Consider the following 20,672-nt stretch of genomic DNA (forward strand, 5'->3'; position numbering starts at 1 on the left):
TTATCAGTATAAATGGAAGTTCATAATTATGCACAATCTATGAATGAAAAATAGATCTCTTTACCACTGGATAAGTTAACTTTGATGCAACTCATAACTTTGAAATTAGAGATTAGCTAAGGTTTGTAGAAAAGCCCCGTGACATTTACAAACAATTATGGCCAACATTCTTATCACAGGATGCTCGGATAACGAGATAAGGCCTCCTCGCGTTACGCAGTTGCTCCATTGTGAAATAAAGAATAATAGATAATCCTCTTATTTGATTATACATTTCAGACATGTTTATTTATTCGCAGACAACCAATGTAGCTGTAAAGAGGAACGTACGAAGAGTAAAGAAGAAAATACTGAGATCAAAAAAGATATGTACAGAGCTACAATCAGTGACTAGCATTATCTCTGTTGCCCAACCAGACTTGGGTCCATCCTGTTGTACGTAAATGTCACAGTGAAAATTGCACGTGGTTTTTCTAGGCGAAAAGATCATTCGTTTTAATTCCTCAAATGGTTTCGGCCAATTTCACAAAGCTTCCATACAAAAATGAGTGATTCGATCGGGGTTTCTGTTCAGTAGCTCTTCTTGAATACCTAACTGAGCATCAGCAGCTGGCATCAAATCGTTATCTACATCCTGTCAGACTCAAGGGAGTCAGTAGTTTGAGTAATCCCACTTTGTGTCCGTCCGTCCTGTCCGCCAGCCTCTCGATCGACTCTCTCAAGAAGTCTCACGGGTGAACCGCTCTCCTTCTTCAAGGTATTTCCATTTGGAATTCTTGCTGCCGAATTTGCAATAAGAATAATAATAATACGGGTACAATCGAGTTTTCTATATAGCAAATAACGTTATATGAAACCCTCTCTCAGTCATGTTCCGTTAAACTCTCAGCCGAGGCCCATAAAGCCTTTCAGCCACGGCCCGGTGGTGGTCTTTGTTGTTCGTGCCTAAAGCTGTGCCAGACAAACGATCATGGCTAACTTTAACTACTAAGGCTAGAGGGCTGCAGTTTGTATGTATAATCATTTGAAAGTGGATGATCAACATAACAATTCGCAATCCTCCAGCCTCAGGAGTTTTAAGATCTGAGGGCAGACAGAAAACTTGCGGACGGACTAATATACGTATAGCCATCTCAATAGTTTTCTTTTACAGAAAATTGCAAATGGTGTCTGGAAAATAACTGTTTAATAGATTTCGCTTCTCAGAGAACGACAAAGTACATTTAAAACGGGAAGTTAAATTACCAAGAAAACAGATTTACTTCTTAATCATTCCAACAATTTATTTTCAGAGGTAACTTTACTGTCTAAGCAGCAGCTCAAGTAGAAAAACCGTGATCAGGTAAAATTCATCTTTAAACGGCACATCTCTGGTACGAATAACATGATGCATTCTGCCCTTCACTGACACTTTTCTAACCTGGTACAGTTTATACTCATTCCCTGAGTAAATTTGTAAATACATACATAGCGCATACGAACATACATTCACATGAATGTATTTCTCGTGTGTGTATATATATATATATATATATATATATATATATATATACGTACTTATAGAACTGTATACACTTATAAATGTATATGTATATATATGTATATGTGTGTATGTGTAGTATGCATATGCAGATACCGCGTATATCAAGTTAGACACTTAAAGAAGGCATTATTATCAGTATAGCAGTGACGTCTTTACGGAAACATGTAACGTAGTGCAACAAGAATAATACCATTCCAAAGATAGAAAAAATTATATCATATACTTCCATACATTTCGTTTTCATCATATTGCAAATTTGAGTCGTAAAATTAGCCATTTTATTAAGCTACACGAGAGCCTCATCAGCTTCACGTCCAACTCCCACACCAGACAGACACCAACATTCGCTATCAGTAGTTTGGCTGTGAGGTCTCATGAAGGTGTAGCCCTGTCACTGCTCAAGAGACGGTTACGTCTTATCGCTGTCTCTCGCCACCTCCCAGGATCTCTTTCTTAATTTCTGTTGTTTAGATATGTAAACCATGATATCCACAATAGATAAAAACCTATGTTGCGCCTTGAACTCTTAACACGAGACAGAGAGAAACTGAAACCTGGTGACAGGATGGAGAAGATATTAGGCAGAGTACTTGGAGGGATGTGAAATGAGAGGCACTGAGTTACAGCGACGCGGCAAAAACCATTAATGTGAGCAAATGCGCCCCTTTATCATTTCATATATATCATTTTGAATGCATCTCATTAAGAAGGTTCTTCTTCGTTTATGGAATCTGAAAGAATAATTTTCTTTGTGCAATAACTTTTCGTTGTAAGTTGCATACTCTGTCCAAGGCCCACAGAACCAGTTAGGGAAGTAGGTACGTTTACGATATGATTATCATTTATGACATAAGAAGCCTGCTTTGCGTTATTCACTGACAGCTGTGTATCTTTGTGTTTTTTTCTAGACTGACGGCTTATCGTTAAGCGTCATTGCTTCCCAGATGTGTCATGCCTGATCTGCTACGCCTGTCCTATATTACTGATAGAGAATTGTATACTTATGAACAGCAATTTTTTGTCATTGCTTCCCAGATGTGTCATGCCTGATCTGATACGCCTGTCCTATGTTACTGATAGGGAATTGTATGCATATGAACAGCAATTTTTTTTTTAATCAGGTGGATCATTGTTACACTACATTGCCATTCAAACTTGTCATGAAGTCACGGGGCGTATACAGCATTCGATGTTGTTTAGGTAAGCGCTGGACGCTTTGGTTAGTTTTTTGCTCACTGGACACGGGAACCTCACAGATTTTTCCATAGGCCATTGAGCTACCTCCTGTTCTAAATATCGGCGTTTAGTTCTTCAATCGAACAGGACCCGGTAGCATATTCGGGAACTGTAATCGAGTGCTGACCCTTCCCTGAAAAAGCGGGACGCCATTTCTTAAAAACCCGGTAGTGAATGAAATTCATTTCTACAGAACCACTGCATTTGTTTGGTGGTATCTCTTTTTCATCTGTTAATATCTCTCATGATTCCTGTTCACCAAACTTAGATGGAATCGAGTGCATCCTAATCCATCCATAGACGTCCAAAATCCAATAAAATCTAATTAATAACTACATATTTGGCATATGACGTGCTGGGTTCGTCACATTCAGTTCCTCTATTTTCAGTTTACGAAAGGTCATGAACGCCAGATAGAGAGGTGATGTCGTTCCTATTTTGTCGAGCAATTTTTATTACTACTTCAGTAACGTTAAAATATTGTCAATATTCAACTTCTTCCCTTGAATATTCTTTGTCATTCTTCATTTTGTGCTTCTAGTTTCTAACTTTCCTTATTTCCTGGGTTTTACTTTCTCAAATTTTTCTTTGTTCTCACTGAGATCAAATTCAAGCTTCATCTTATCCAGTTCCTACTGTGATCTTCCCTCAACCAGTCCCTACATTGACCTTCGTCTCATGCAGTTTCTACTTTGATCTTCATCTCATCCAGTTCAAACTTTGGTCTTCATCTTATCCAGTTCCTAATTTTACCTTCCTTTCTTCAAATTCCTACGTTACGCTTCGTCTCAGCCAGTTACTACATTGATCTTCCTTTCATCCAGTTCCTAAATTGATCTTCACCTCATCCAGTTCCTATATTGAGCTTCATCTCATCCAGATCCTACTTTCAGCTTGATCTCATCCAGTTTCTAAATTGACCTTCATCTCATCCAGTTCCTACATTGATCTTCCTCTCATCCATTTCCTACAGTGATCTCCCTCTCATTTATTTCCTACTTTGACCTTCATCTCACCCAGTTTCTAAATTAATATTCCTCTCATCCAGTTCCTACTTTGATCTTCCTCTCATCCATTTCCTACAGTGATCTCCCTCTCATTTATTTCCTACTTTGACCTTCATCTCACCCAGTTTCTAAATTAATATTCCTCTCATCCAGTTCCTACTTTGAGCTTCATCTCATCAAGTTCTACTTCAATCTATTTTTTATGGCAACGGCATTTTCAAGAAGCTCGTCTTTTTCCCCAACTCTGATTTCGTTTCCGTAGTTATTCATAATGATTAAAATGTAGGGGAGACCGGGGCTAGTTGGTTACAGGGGTAAGTTGGCACACTCAAAATAACTTTAAAGTTTACCAGTAGATGACTCTAATACATATAATGTAATTGCCACGTGATTCCTCAGTTACCAGCAAAATTCTATAGAGACAGAACGTAGGAGCTCGAATTTATGAGACAAATTTTGATTTTGATGGTAGTAAGTAAATTTTTTTATCTTTCTATTATTTGTTGTAACATCTTTGCATCCATGAAAAATTATTTTTCAGTTATAGCATAGTTTTCCTCATAGTTTAAAGATTCTATACAATTAAAATTAATAATTCAAGGCTTCTTGGTATGGACTAGTAAGTGTTTTTTTTACGAAATGGTAAGGATGGGGCAAGTTGGCTCAAAACAAATGGGGCAAGTTGGCACATGTGCAGATTTGCCTCACATTATTTGATAACAATAGTAAGCCTATTTATTTATATAATTTACGTTTTGTTTCTGGATTTTTGGAAGGGTAATGAGATTAGTGTCCTATCATTTCCTCCGTATTGCTCTCACAAGTTCCCGCCCCTGGATGTTAGTGTTTATAAACCTCTGAAGAAATGTGTTAAGATTCGTGGATGACTTGTAATCCAGGATCAAGTATGCCCATCTGTGACATTCCTGGTAAAGTTTCCTCGGCTTTACACCTTGCTGTCACTTATTCTGATGTTGTCAATGGGTTTAGGATTGCTGGAATTTCACCTTTGAATACAGACTATTTCAAGATTTTGATTTTACGGGTGGTTATGTAATAGATCGAGAGATGTCCGTAAAGAGACATGGGCTTCAGATCAGTCATCAGCGTGATACAGAGTTTAAGAACTGCTCCTGTTGATTCAGAAGAAAGCTCAGCTGAAGACAGCCTGTGTTTGGTAAGCCAGGAGAGGTGTGGGTCCAGTGCTGTGCATGTAACACGTGGGAGCATGAAAACTACTGATGAAGATTTATTTTGACACCTGCCACAATTAAAACTAGATGATGATCTGAAGTAATATTAATGCCTTATATTTTGTATTTTGGAAATTCAGGAAGTATTTTTGCTATTTGATTTACATGCAATGTAGTAATTTTCTTCTAATTATCAATGTGCCAACTTACCCCATAATGTGGGCCAACTTACCCCGTATACGGAGCAAGTTGGCACGAAAAAGTTATTTTCTCATAAAGCTTATTGCTGCCTTATGTTGAAAGCAAACAACAATTATTTTGCTCTATGATAAAGACGAATGTTAATTTTTTTCAATGATGGTGAGAATATTGTAAAAAATGTTTTATTTATATTCGCAATAAAAAAAATTGTAAAAAGTGTGCCAACTAGCCCCGGTCTCCCCTACTTCTAGTTGGTAATTTAGTAAAGTGTTTCTGTTACAATGAATCTTTACTTATTCTGATGACGTCAAATGACGTCAGTTTTAAACCAATGAGTTGCTGACGATTTTTCAGTAAATCATTTTTGGTTCATTTTAACTCATCATTTTGACTTCTGATTTTTGTTGTTTTTCATTTTTAACAAAATATGGAAAAGGAAAATTAGTCAGCACTGACGTAAAACCAGTATTATACCATGAAGAGTAAAAGTAAGCGATAAAAGGAATAAATGAGTAAAATATGAGCCTAAGAAACTTCAGTGTAATCGAGTTTTCTGTACAGCGTATAATGCTGCAAGACACTCTCAGCCAAAGCCCATGAAACACTCAGTCGCCGGCCATGAAACTTTCAGCCACGGCCCGATGATAGCCTGTGTTGTTGTCACCTACAGCGATGCCGGACGTACGTGCGGTTATGACTAACTTTAGCCTTGAATAAAATAGAATAAAAACACTGCGGCTAGAGCGTATTTGGTATGTTTGATGATTGGAGGGTGGATGTTCAATATAACAATTTGCAGCCCTCTAGCATCAGTGGTTTTTAAGATCTGAGGGCGGACGGACAGACAAAAAGCCGTCTCAATAGTTTTCTTTTACAGAAAATTAAATGCTGAGACCATGAGCAATCAGAATGTGACTTACCACAGCCAATTTTCTCCACAGGATGTAAATCCCCCGCAGGGGTTCAAGTTCAGTTTCCTATGACACAAACTCCACAAGGAGACGGAGATGGTGGAGATGTGTTAACTTTGATTCTGAAAAAACAGAACTTGAATTTTACAGGATAGCTGCATGAATGATGTCATTGTCACCGAAGCATTCTTAAACAAGAGCATGGATCCGAATCCTGTAATGGTAGATGCATTTATCAGATAATAATTCAGAGAGAGCATGTTTTCAAGATAAAGTCAGTTTGATAATAGTGGATTATTTGCCACTTAATATATGAAAGTACAAAAACATCATTGTGAAATTGACAAAGCATCATATATATATATATATATAATATATATATATATATATATATATATATATATATATATATATACATATATATATATATATATATATATATATATATATATACATATGTATATATATATATATAAAATATATATATATATATATATATATATATATTATATTGACATACATATATATATGATATATATGTATATGTATATATGCATACATACATAGATATATGTACATATATATTATATATATATATATATATATATATATATATATATGTATATATGTGTGTGTGTGTGTGTGTGTGTGTGTAACCGAATACCACAGGAAAATGATAGGAAGATATCCAAGCGCTTTCCTCTTTACTAAGAAATAGTCACTTAAATTTAGAACACTTCCATTATCTGACTTGAAACAAGATTCAATGATATTCCTTTTAACTGTGTCATTACATGGGTTTACAGTTCTTGCTTGACTCAACCAGTTAATAGGATGCTCCAAATCTCCCATATGTACGAATAATGCATTCGATATTTGTCCAGTTCTCACAGAATGTGGCATGGAAATTCATAGAATTTTAAAGCTTTTTATCATAAATGTTGTTTTCAGTCATTTTAATGGTAAGAGTTTAGTGATAAAAATGCTCCTAAAGATGTTCCCGGCTGCATATATGAAATTCCTTGTAAAAAGTGTTATCAAATATATTACGGACAAACTGAAAAAATCCCTTTCACAACGAATCAAACAGCACCAATAATCTGTGAGAAATGAACAAATATCGAATGCATTATTCGTACATATGAGAGATTTAGATCATCTTCAGCCATCCATATTAGCATTCATTGTCCTATCACCCTGATTTTCAGCTATTTTGTTAACGTTGCTTTTGCTCACGTTCTCTTGCACTTATTTTGCTCATCCAGGCACTTCCAAGATCTTTCATTACTGGATGAAAATTCCCTTCATTATCAGCAAGCATCAGAACCTCCATTCCCGTCCTCTTTTATTATTCATAAATTTATAGGTACACCTGTCCTTTCCCTGGCAGTAATGAAAAATAAACAACAATGGAGCCATAACACCCTTTGTCAGACCTACGTATACACCAGACCAATCACTCTCCCCTCCACATATTCAAACATATGTTCTTCTTTCATCATTTATCTTTTAATTGATCTCAGCAGTTTTAGCTTTTGCATTATACATCCTCAACAGGTCCATTCATGCCTCATACAACGTTTTCCTTTTGCTCTCAAACCTTTCACTCATCTGTTTCACAACATACACTTTATTCACATGTCTAAACCTGCTTTCCAATTCCCAACCCCAACCCTACTTTGTGCTACTTTCTCAATTATATTCATATTATACACCTTATCCAATATATACTATGAAGTAATGACATGCCTTATAATTTTACAGTCCTCTATCTTCTTTACCCTCATCCAGACATACCTTACACACCGGGAGAGTTCTTTAGCCATGTCTTTATCACTGTTCCCTAACATCTCAATTGTATGATCCACTTGTGGAGCCATCTAAACTGCTTCTAAACTTAGCAATTGATAACTTCTTTGTGAAGAGACAGAGTTTCCATTTTAATTAAAAGAGCTAGCGATAAAGAAAGTATTGTGAAATTATCAATATTACGACAAAAAAAAAATGGGCAGAATGGCTTCACAAGCTTCAACTATGGAGGAAACCATAAACCACCTCTTGAAGGGTGGAAGATCTAAGGATATGAATGGAAATTTAATTGGGAGTTTTTTCCACAGATGACAGAAAAGCGATACTCGATCAACGACGTGTTCGGCAGACACAACGGCTGGTGTGGATACCGTTTCCTTTTAATCCTGAGTCTTATTGTGAGCGTCGTCACCTACACCGTAGGGGCCATTGTCACTGGGGTTGTCTTCCGAGCTTGGAATCGACGAGGTGAGACTCCTACATATTTCAAGGTTTTTTATTGTGCTTGATTTATTTGTCAATAGATAGACAATAATGAAGGTAACTCCGTTTTATATGTAAGTGTTTCAAATGATGTAGATAAGCACTTGGGCTGAGAGACAGCTTCTGACTGAGAGATAGTGTGGTTACGCTGAAAAACGAGAATTCTTTTAGCATTCCAAAAATTGCATTTCTGATCAATGCCAACTATGAGCAAGAGTTGTATATTTTCTCGTTTTTTATATGCTTTCCCTGAAAATTATCTACAGCAGTTGCCATACCAAACAGGGATTCATTGCATAGATGTATTAGTGTTATGTAACTGCCAAAAAAAGCACAGACACTCATCAGAAATTAAAACTCAACTCAGCCTCATTACTGGTGGATATCTGGATCAAATCCATTTACATTCTCTCCCTTATTAAACAAAGACGAGAAATATCATCCAGTCTTAAAAGCAGATTAGAGTTACGTCATAGGCCCCTTAAAGCCGAACAGTTCTCCTTCCTGGGATCTGTCATATTGAACAGCAGCTCACAAAATCTCCTAATCATTAGGAGAAGGTAAAAAAAGATTTTAAATATAGCTTATAGAGTTAATGTGAAGATCTAGTTAAGTTTTCTGTTAGTTTTCAATGTGTCAGGTACCATATCCCTTACTCAGCACATGTCATCATGTTTCCCTTTTGAATACCAAATTCTTGATGGTAGGAAATTTGTTAACATTGCTCCAGTAAGTCATGAAAGTGCTTATTGTTACTGTTACAGACTGATCTTTTTTCTGGTACTCTCAAAGTTACTGCAAATTTTGTCTTTTGAGCCCCTTATAACTAATTTGACACTAGACAATGATTGACCAACCAGTATGTTTACTGGGAACAGTTTGGTAATTGTAATGCCATTTTGGCTTTAACTAAATATGAGCAAGCCAGCCTTGACAACTGATATCAGTCCAGATTGACTTTAGTGGCTTTTTATGGTCATTAAATAAAGCTTCAAATGTACTGGCTTTATACCTAAGATCTTAGCAGCTATGAATATGATGTCTTTTCCAGTTTTACCAAGTAACTGGCAGCAGAGTTGATGATTCACATTGTGCATGGGTAAGCCTCTACCTAGGGATTCTCAGTATTTGACAATATTGAGTGTTATCTTTGACTCGAAGCTTTCCCAAGAAAATTTCACCTCATGATGCTCAATAAGGGGTTTTTGTAAGGCTAATGGTATCTGTATCTACACTGATGATTAGTATTTTGGCCAGATGCTGGGGATGTTTTGTTTTACTGTTGCGAGAATATTGTTCGCCTTGTTGCAAATCCATATCTTCGTAGAATCATTGATCTACACGACAAAATTGTTCGAAGTAGTGTTCTTCCTTCTCCTAGCAATGGTATTTATGAAGTTGACTTTTATACCTCTGTTGGGCGATGTCCTGTTTGCTCATCTTTCAGGAGTTCTAATTCCATAGGTAATTTTATCCTTCACCTTTAATGCTTTTGCCTCTAGAATTAGTAGATCATGTACTAAAGTCCTTGACAGGACACTGCCCACCAGCAGAGATCTTTTATCCCGCATACTTACGGACTATGGAACAATCCCCATACAAGTATTAAGTATCTTGATTCTTATAAGCTGAATGTAGAATGTAATGCTAACTTCAACTACTGAGCACCATTGCTTTGACTTTTTCTGATTTTCTCAGTAACTCTTTTTGTATTGTAATTTGTCCTTTGGTATTAAAATTTGTATTTTAGCTGAATTATTTGCATACTGTTCCATCCATCCCTCTTTGCTATATATTCTTTTTCAAAATTTGAGTGTTTCGCAAATGCAATGGGCTTTTGGACAGATAAATATGAATGAGAACACAATATGACAAAATAATGAAAAAATATAGATTCTCAGCACAGCAATATTCAAAAGGGTATGGAATGGTTAACAGACATATTTGATCGTTTAATTCTTTGTTTAATGTGATAAATGGTAAATCGTTACAACCCAGCTCGGGATCTGTTTCAAAGGGATTATAAAATTCACATAAACGTGTTCATTCATAGTTTTCATAATAGTTGTGGGAGATGTTGTTCACAAGTTGAGCAATATTGTCTTGAGTAATCATGTTCTTGTGACAGTGGTTTTTTATCATTCATTTTGTTATTTGCTATTTCACTTTTTATTTATTTGGTATGAATTTGAGCCTTTTTGAATATGACTTCCATCGTGTTTTTTTTCCTTGATATTCTTTTCACTACTGACATACAGTTTTGTGGAAGCTTACTCATAGAGCGTAAGCGCGCTGAATGACAACAGCCACTTCCCTGGAAAGTGTATTTTCTATGTGGAGTTCGTCCATGATTTTCTCTTCTTGGCAGGTTAGCAGTCTTTGAAATCAGATTGACACTCAAAAAACAAATTTCCTTCTCAATTGTAAGACACTGCTTCAGACTCTCCTTTCATCTTTGAAAGTTTACTAGAAACACGGCTAAATTTGACACGGAAGAGTTGAGAATGCTGTTTGGGTGTCTAATTATCCCCCAAGTGCATTAAGAGGCCCCTCTTATTGTTTAGAAAAAGTTCGTTCAGAATATCACTGCTGTGCTAGTATTTCAGCGCTTGTTTTAAAAACTGGATCGTTCTAGCAACCTTTAATGATAGTTTGTACTCTTTCTGTCTCTTCATATGCTACTATCTGTATTTCCTTAAACATTTATTTTGAATTAAAAGAAGGAGATTACTGGCCCCTCCATCGAAACATATCACGTTTAAAATTCTTTTCCGACATGCGTTTTTGTAGGGAACTGTTTTCAGTTGTTTTGTGTAGGTTGATTTCTCAAGCCAGTCAATAAATTACTCTAATTTTTCATCCTTTTAGCGTTGAACTTCTGAACAACTTCATTATTCCGTACATCTCATTGTCTGTCCTAGACATATTCAGAGCTTCATTTGCTTTAGAATGTCGAGACTTTTGACGTCCTTTGGCTCCTGCAAGAACATCTTGGTTTGCCAGCTGCTGAATTAAATCTTTCTCTGCCAAAAAGGTTTGTTGGGATTAGTATTAACTTTTTTGGCTTAAAAGAAATGTCATTTTCCAAACTTACAATAGTTTTTCATTGGCCTACAAGCCCCATAAGGTTTTGCAACACATCCAAGTACTAGACAAACAACTGGAACGCGGATTAAAATTACTCCACTAAATCCGACATTTTTTTCTTCACATATATAGTTCCATGTACTTTTTTCTACATGCACCATATGGCCATATAATAACCTAATTCGATACACTGCTTGGCCTTTTATTTTGTCACCATTTCAATATGTTATTAGTCCCCTACTGACAGAGTCAGGGGTGACAATAGCTTTTCCTCTGTTTGCCCATGTGGCTGTCCATAAGTGTGTCTGTTGTGTTTACCTTTTTATCGCAACTCCTAGTTGGAGGGATTCCAGTCAACCTTAGTGAAAAGATACCCATCATGAATAGATATGCATAGATGGGAACTGTCCAGTGGAACCATCTTTCCGTCAGTGGGCGTTCTTAATGTAAATTTTGCCAAAAGGTAAAATCACGGTTGTGAGTACCAAAGATTTTTACCAACTTTAACCCCGGCAATTATGTGTGAACCATAAGATTTAGCCTTCATATTCAGCTAATGAAGCCCTTTCAGATGACATTAATGTTACGGATAACGTATATCAGGGGCATTCCTATTTCACAATGAAATGTTAAAGCTGTCTCTACAAAAACTCAAAAGCTGTCTGCTTCAACATTTTACCATAAAGAACGCTTTTAGAGCAGTTGGTCCTGCTCAGGTAGCTGTATCGCTTTCTTCACCAGTACTTTGACTCAATCAGATTAGTTTGGGCAGAAGAGCTTGAACTTGCTGAAACACCAAACAATTTTCAATTACCAATGGGCAAGTTGCCCAATCGTTAGTATAGGAATATTTCCTGTTCATTCAGTCAAAAGGTAGTGTGCTGAAATCTTGAGAGGATGACAGGCATATTTATTTGGTCATTAATTAATATTTAAGTTCTTTAAAAGGATTTTTTGAATGGCTGAGTGCGGAAGATCCCAGATTAGGTAGGATAGTTTTTTTACTTCAAAACTTGCGCATAACGGCACTTCAAAATGTTAGTAAATCATCAGTTTCACATGTGTTCCTTATTTTGTTTCATAGGACTTCTTCGGTCCTTTGCTTATTATATTTGAGGTTAGTCTGAATACCCAGTATCCCCTTCTTTCAATCATTCTTTTGCCTGGCAATTCTCCTGGTTTTGTAAGTGTTAGAGAGGCTATTTAGAGAGGAGTTTGGAGACAATGCCGTCCATCATTACTGACCTCCCCTAGTTGATGTGGCAGTCCTGATGGTCTCCTTATGTCTTGCAAGGTTTGCCTTGAAGACACTGTCACTGTTCACTTCCAAAATATAGTCAGATGTAGGAATTGATTTCAAGAGCAAATACTCTCGTTTAATTTAATAACCTAATTTGCACTTTTTAGTTTTCAGTATCTTACCTCTCTCCGGCAACAATGAATTGAGCCCTGCTCTTTCATCTCAGAAAAACCATTATCCAAGAATATATGTGAGAATATCCAAGGCCTTAGGGCAACTTTTCCAATCACGCATTGTCAAGCTTTTTATATGACCTGCGTTTCTAAAAATAAATCTAGTGATAAACAGTTCTTCATTTACGGGATCAATGAGTCAACTTTCATCTACAGTGAACCAATTTGCATGCACTGTTTACCATCAGAGGATCTGTGAATGCTGTTGCCATAGGAATGTTGTGTTTTATCAAATATTATATTATATTGGATTAAGAGATAGTTGGAATCAGTTGTTACTAGGCTGTCTGGTACGTCACTTCGGGAATCTATGGTCTGCACTTGTTTCCTTAATTATGATAAAACAGCAGTCTTACTCCTGATAGCGTATTTGATCTCGGTCAAACAGCTGCTTCCTCCAAATCTGAGGCCATCATCTGCGAATATATTGTCCTTTCTGCCTTTAGTGCTAAAGCAGCTAACATTTTAGTTTATCATTATAATCCCAGATCTAAATTGAAAACACAAGTGTGATAAGGCCTTATAAAAAGAAAAGGTTAACTGTTATAAAAACTTCAGAAACTAATGCTGACACCCATCCCATCAGACTATATCTCGAATTTCAGCCTGTTTCATTATGAATAAAGTATCAAAATCCAAATTAATGATCACTTGGATTTATAATCCATATAGACTAGGACGCAGTAATAAACACAAATAAGCGAAAATATGGAGACGAAACTGCTCCTAGTTGGGCTATCAAAGCAAAATAACAATGCTGAACCAATGATGGCATAAACGGAACTGTCACCACAAACGACCAATTTCAACATAAGATGCAGTTGTTTCTTGAATTACCAGTACTTGGCGTAAAAGGATTAGAATGAAAAAAAAAGCATATTGATTTTCTGAAAGGTATTAAGGGGATTAAAAAGTCAACCATAAGACATAACTCACACTGATCTTTCGTGATGAAATAATTCACGTTTGAATCTTGAGCATCTATACTTTACTCCTTTCTTGATTCAAGACCAGTATGTTACCCAGTTGTAAGAGCATAGCAGAGCTAATTCATACGGCTTTTACGACTGAATAGTCTTAGACTGATGAATGATCTTATTATGAGCAATGTTTGCCAAATGTACTTTCCATTCAAGAAACTTTTTAAGAACTTGGGAATGAAAGGAAATTGGGTCCGTAGCAATTACTATGCTTTGTGGTGCCTATTCAGAGGGATTGTATGAGCAATGATTGCAATGACTGTGAACTAGTCTCCATCTTTGCAGTCTTTTTCAAGTTGCTCAAGAATGTTATCATGAACCCCTTGTCAAATCATCTTAAATCTAGACATCTGCCTCCTAGCGGCCAGTATAGCCACAAGAAACAGTTATATGCGATGCCTTCTTAGCTCTCACTATGGTCTTGCGCTCAGACTTGTTCAAATTAATTTTAACATTGCTGTTGACTTGGTTAACCTTATGTCCTATTCATTAAATTAATACCTTCATTGGTGACTTTCAAAAATAAGGTAGTATAGTATGCAAATATTATTGCTTTTCGAACTCTTTCATCCTGAGAGTCAGTTGGCTGTGGCTCAAAACCACTACCCATTTAAACGAGTAGACTGCTTAGTGGCTCACTGTGTATAGGTAGCACTGTATTCAAGGAATTCTGAATATTTGGAAATGCATAAGCAGGCCGTAGATTCCAGGCTCTTTTTCACAACACATCAGAAAACGTATCCAATGATGACAAAAAATTAGTTAAACGATAATCTCGATTCCGATTGTACTCGGAAGATATGCGTCAACCGTGTGCAGTACTTTATTACGAAACTTCGCAATCGCCTTTAATGCATAGGGCTTTAGCAGTACATCAGCATACATACTTTTTTGAGGTACCATAATTTAATTTTTTTAAATACTTTAGGTATTTTATTCCATCACTACAAAACTGTGAAACCGTCCTCTTCGTAGTTTTATGGATGTTCGTGTTCGGAAGTGAAGAGTCCAGTTCTTCTTCAAAGAGTCAAGCCCCTTGACCGCCAGCCGCATATTTATGCACATGAACATTTATTTATTCTCTTGCTGATTTAATCTTCTCATCTGTATTTCATTGTGCTCTCTACTTTCCTTTCCTTTGTTTTCACAAGTGGCCATTATGTTCTGCAGAAGTTAGTTTAGCAAGTAATGGCCTTTTTTTAATTAATAATAATAATAATTAAAAAATCCTCATAGTAGCACGAGTCTTCAAATGGAGAAACAAATCCACAGTTATGTAAATGTACATATATTTAAATTTAAAAACAGCAAGGATAGTTTTCGGGAATCTGTTTGGTTCCCCTTATCAGCTGAACCAAACAGATTCCCGAAAGCTATCCTTGCTGTTTTTAAATTTAAATATATGTACATTTACATAACTGGATTTGTTTCTCCAATAATAATAATAATAATAATAATAATAATATAATATATAATAATAATAATAATATAATAATAATAATAATAACAATAATAATAATAATAAATATATATAATTAAAACGACTCAGGCGAAGATCCTCTGGGACTATGGTATCAGAACGGATAGGGTGATACGTGCAAACAGACCAGATGTGACGTTGATTGACAAAGTCAAGAAGAAAGTATCACTCATTGATGTCGCAATACCATGGGACACCAGAGTTGAAGAGAAAGAGAGGGAAAAATTGGATAAGTATCAAGATCTGAAAATAGAAATAAGAAGGATATGGGATATGCCAGTGGAAATCGTACCCATAATCATAGGAGCACTAGGCACGATCCCAAGATCCCTGAAAAGGAATCTAGAAAAACTAGAGGCTGAAGTAGCTCCAGGGCTCATGCAGAAGAGTGTGATCCTAGAAACGGCACACATAGTAAGAAGAGTGATGGACTCCTAAGGAGGCAGGATGCAACCCGGAACCCCACACTATAAATACCACCCAGTCGAATTGGAGGACTGTGATAGAGTAAAAAAAAAAAAAAAATAATAATAATAATAATAATAATAATAATAACAACAACAATAATAATAGTTATTCAAAAATACGTCACAGTTATTGAATATTCAATAGAGAAATAAAATCCAAAGTTGTGTGCTCGAAAGAAATTACTTGTAACTCAATTAGAATTTTAAAAACTGGATTCACTTCCCAGACTCTGTCCAGCTCCCATCTTTCCCCATCTTCGGGCATGTATGTATATAGTACATTATAATTATTCAGTTGTTTAATTTTTCACCAGTGATAATGATGATAAAATTTTGGTTGATTTGAAAACACCAGGTAACATTTCAAAAATATTCATTATTATCATTATTTCAGTTTCCTTCATCTTCCTAGTTTAATTTTAGGGGCAAATCTTGTCTCTTTTCTTCTTCATGTTATTACTACTCGTTTTTCTACCTCAGTCATCCTATTCGACTGGGTGGTATTTATAGTGTGGAGTTCCGGGTTGCATCCTGCCTCCTTAGGAGTCCATCACTTTTCTCACAATGTGGGCTGTTTCTAATAGCACGATCTTCTGCATGAGTCCTGGAGCTACTTTGGCATCTAGTTTTTCCATGTTCCTTTTCAGGGATCTTAGGATCGTGCCTGGTGTTCCTATGATTATGGGTGCAATTTCCACTGACATATACCATATCCTTCTTCTTTCTGTAGTCAGGTCTTGATACTTTTCCATTTTCGCTTATTTGGGGAGTAAGCCCACAATCTTCGTTGTTGCTGTTGTTGCTCTTTCTGCTGTTGTCTTGTTCAGGGGGTAAGAAAGGTCTATGGTAGATCCTAAAAAGTCTGAAAAGGGTCTTCTACGTTGAGTTAAAGATACAGGATTTTTAGGATAGGATATTTATGATTTATTAATTAGAGTGAAAATGTAAAAAATGAATAAGTTCATGTTAAACAGTATATGAAATTATTTATAATAAAATAGAGAGTATTTATTTTAATTTTCGTTAGTGAAGCAAGGCTCTATTTGACTGTAGATTTTAGCATGTTTTAATTTATTTGGTGTACTGAATTTAGAGATTATGTTTCTGTTCAGTTATTTTGTGTTTCCATTTATATCTGATAATATATGAACATGTTTAATTTGTACCCTTTTCACTTGATCTTTGTTGTTAGTATGAGTAGTACTAAATGTGAGTAATAATTACGAAAACCACATCACGTTAAGTTAGGAATATAATGTTTAAACAACTTATGCTTGAATGGAAAATCTTGCATGCGTCCCGAGTAAGCTGGAGGTTGGATCACGCCTTGTTTCTCTTTCTTTCTCATCTATTCTGTTGTCCCATAGTACTGCGACATCAGTAAGTGATACTTTCTTCTTGATTTTGTCAATCAGCGTCAAGTCTGGTCTATTGGCAATTATCACATTATCTCTTCTGATACCATAGTCCCAGGAAATCTTTGCCTGATCGTTTTCTTTCATCCCTCAAGTTGGTGTTCGTAAGTTGGCTGATGTTTCTTGCACAGGCTGGAGTGGAGGGCGTTTGCTGCTGAATCATCTTCTTGTTGTACTGGTTCTGTGCAAGTGCCGGACATTCGCTTGCTATATGGTTCATGGTCTTGTCTCTGATACTGCTCTTGCTGCGTACGGGTGAGATGTTATTTCCAGCTATTGTTCTTTGGACATATCATGTTCTTAGGGCCTGCTCTTCTGCTGCTGTTGCATTCCTTCTGTTTCCTTCATAAGTTCTCCCTCTATAGCCATTGTCATGTTTCGTTGCAGGCAGTCCTTCTTCCCATGCACTCCTTAGCCACTCGTCTTCACTGGTTTTCAGGTATTGCCCCAGTGCTCTGTTCTCGATATTGATACAGCTCTCTATGCTTAGTAGACGTATCCCTCCTTCCTTTTGTGTTATGTATAGTCTGTCTGTATTTGCTCTTGAGTGTAGTGCTTTGTGTATTGTCATGCGTTTCCTAGTTTTATGGTCTATGCTGCAGAGTTCAGCCTTCATCCACTCCACTACTACATCACTGTATTTGATTACTGGTACTACCCATGTATTTTTGCTTTCATCAGGTTTCCGGCATTGAGTTTTGACTTGTGTAGCACCTTAAGTCTCCTTCATCTCTTGGGGGTTTTGTATCCTCTTCTTTTATTATTCCCAGGTATTTATATCCTGTCTCACCTAGGTATTTGATGCTATTCCTCTTCACTTTGCCTTTTTGTATGCTGACCAAAGCGCATTTTTATCCCCATATAAAATCCTTACAGTCTGGATTAGTGTATGTATTTCCTTGGTGCTCTTACCATACAGCTTGATGTTGTCCATGAACCTCAGATGGTTAAATTCTGTTGCCTCCTTTCTTGAGTTGAAACCCAGCATCATCTTCTGTAGTACTTTTGTCATGGGAATCATGGCTACTACGAAGAGTAGTGGGGACAGTGAGTCACCTTGAAAGACTCTTCTCCTGATTTAACCTCTGCTAGTCTTATCCCAGAGCTTGTAAGTACTGTATTCCAGTTGCGAATAGTATTTTTTAGAGGTGATGGCGTTTTCCTCTGCCCTATATATGTTCAGGCATTCTATTAGTCACGTGCGCGGTATCATGTCGAAGGCTTTTTTGCAGTCAGTCCATGGCATGCTTAGATTGGTTTTCCTTCTCTTACTGTTCTTAATTACCAATTTGTCTATCAAGAGCTAGTCTTTTGTGCCCCTACACTTCCTTCTGCAGCCTTTCTGTTGGTGGGTGATAGTGTTTGTATTATTATTATTATTATTACTGTTGTGCTTTACGATTCCTTTGATTTGTTGCTGAATTCTGGATTGGTATGGTAGCAAGAGCAACAAAAATAACGACCTACCGAGTTTTACAAAAGGTCTAAATTATCAGTAAGTTCTCAGAACCTGGGCAATGGGACTAGACAGGCAATCTGTAGTAAAGAAGAAACAACTTTAAGCATTTCCTCGTATCATAAATTCAGACTGAATAGACAGTGAATGAAGAATATGCATTGCATCAAACGAATGTAGAATAAGCACTGAATAACAGGATTTTTCTCCTGTCTGATGTATTTATAGTATAGATTTTGTTTGTGTTGGTTTGGAAGTTTGTTATACCTACTACCATAGATGTCACTTGTTTCCTTTTATATTGTATAAAAAAAAAATTTAGTTAAGGTTATCTAATTCTCAGTTGTGTGTCTATTATAATACAATTATTGAGGGGTAACGTAAATAAAAAAATCTTAAAAATTCAAAATATCCTAGTAGTCTGATTTTCTTTGGAGCTCCACCCATGGTCTTCAGGGAAACGGCTTATTAGTGGAAAAACAACAAATTCTTATTTATAAACTGCCATGAAACAGTTATACTAACCTGGTCTCATTTCTCAGCCAACTGCACAAATGTCTCGTACGACGAAAACGACAGAGAAGTTCTGAACGAGGAAATGTTCGACTACAACACACCTTTGGTGGTGGTCGGACCTTCTTTCATGGCCGTAGGGGGCGCCATCCTCCTCTTCTTGATCTTTCAGTGGTCTTTCTGCAAGCCTGCTGTCAAACGTTAAGACGGCAGTGCACACACTTCAAGCATCAAGACCGGGCTGCCTTCTGCGTCTGGTGGTGGTTATAAGAGCTCTTCACCTTCGCCCGCCCTGGGTCATTGGGAAATCTTCACAACAAGATCTGCTAGGATGCGTCATATGGATAATTCTACCCCTCAAAATTTATCCATCTCACAGGAATTCGGTTTGATTAAGCAGTCAGACTTCAAAACAATATATACAGATTACTACCCTAAAAAAAACAGAAGTGTATTTTATTTGTTAAGATGTAATTGCTCTTTTTTTTCTAAAATGCATATCTTTACATTTTCGACCCATTTACAGAGACACCGCTAGTAGACCTTTAACGTTATTCTTTTTCTGTTCCCCCTTTGATGTAAGATGAATTTTCATCGTTAATCCGTTCTGACAATTTAAGGAAAGCATAAGTTTGCTATGAATTCCTAACATTTATTTCGTATGGACTTATTTAATATATCTGTTAGTAAATGTTCGTTGTATCCTTATCCACATGAAAATAATTGTTCAGCTCACACTTCACCAAGCACCTCTATTTCGCACGCACTCTCTTTTCTTCCTGGATATTGAGGCCCTTCCTTTCCAAAGCCTCTTTTTCTTATGTATCCAGCACTGTGTAGGATAACCAAAAATCTTTCACCCATCAGTTCACAGACAACTACCTTTTTACCTTTCATAAGTGTCTCAATATTTCTCGCCCTTTCGGCTTTTCTTAAAGGAACTTTCCTTGCAAAACATAAATCTCATCAGCCTCACAGTTTGTTATTAGTAATTAAAAGCCCCCCTTCAATTTCATAATGAGGGATTGTCGAAAGACTCCCTTCGTAATTTCTTACCTTGGATTCCATTGTCCTTTTAAGTTTCTCCCCAATTCTTATTCTTCACTCACCTCTTCTCTTATCATACTTTCATTCATTAGATCTACTCTCAAACGCGTATAAGAATCAGCCACTTCCAATCATCAACCAACTACCTTAATATTCATTGCTAGACCTTCCTGTTTCCGCTTGCCCTCTTAAACATAAATTTTACTAACATTTGCTCCCAACTTTCTCCTCTCACAAACTGTTTCAAACTCCTTCAGTAGAGTCTGTAGTTCCCTTTCACCATCTTGAATCAGTACTGCATCATCTTCAAACATCGATCATTCCTCACTCCGTTCACTACTCACTTTCTTCCTTGGGTTTAATTAATTTTC

At 36.5% G+C, this 20,672-nt stretch overlaps 1 protein-coding gene across 1 annotated transcript; it reads left to right on the plus strand.

Annotated features, from left to right (window-relative positions):
• Positions 1 to 532: 532 nt before the first annotated feature.
• LOC135196201 (uncharacterized) lies at positions 533 to 19,946 on the plus strand. The gene is made up of 3 exons (XM_064222807.1): positions 533 to 757; positions 8,209 to 8,368; positions 19,284 to 19,946. The coding sequence occupies exons 2-3, from the start codon at positions 8,209 to 8,211 to the stop codon at positions 19,457 to 19,459; spliced, it is 336 nt and encodes a 111-aa protein (XP_064078877.1). The 5' UTR covers positions 533 to 757; the 3' UTR covers positions 19,460 to 19,946.
• The last annotated feature ends 726 nt before the right edge of the window (positions 19,947 to 20,672 follow it).

The sequence above is a fragment of the Macrobrachium nipponense genome, chromosome 17 (assembly GCF_015104395.2).
Source record: "Macrobrachium nipponense isolate FS-2020 chromosome 17, ASM1510439v2, whole genome shotgun sequence".
Lineage (NCBI taxonomy): Eukaryota > Metazoa > Arthropoda > Malacostraca > Decapoda > Palaemonidae > Macrobrachium > Macrobrachium nipponense.

Excerpts from the sequence above, each read along its gene's own strand:
- LOC135196201 (XM_064222807.1), top strand. The coding sequence starts at position 8,209 with ATGACAGAAAAGCGATACTCGATCAACGACGTGTTCGGCAGACACAAC. Across the intron at positions 8,369-19,283 it reads CCGAGCTTGGAATCGACGAG|CCAACTGCACAAATGTCTCG; the intron begins GTGAGACTCCTA and ends CTCATTTCTCAG.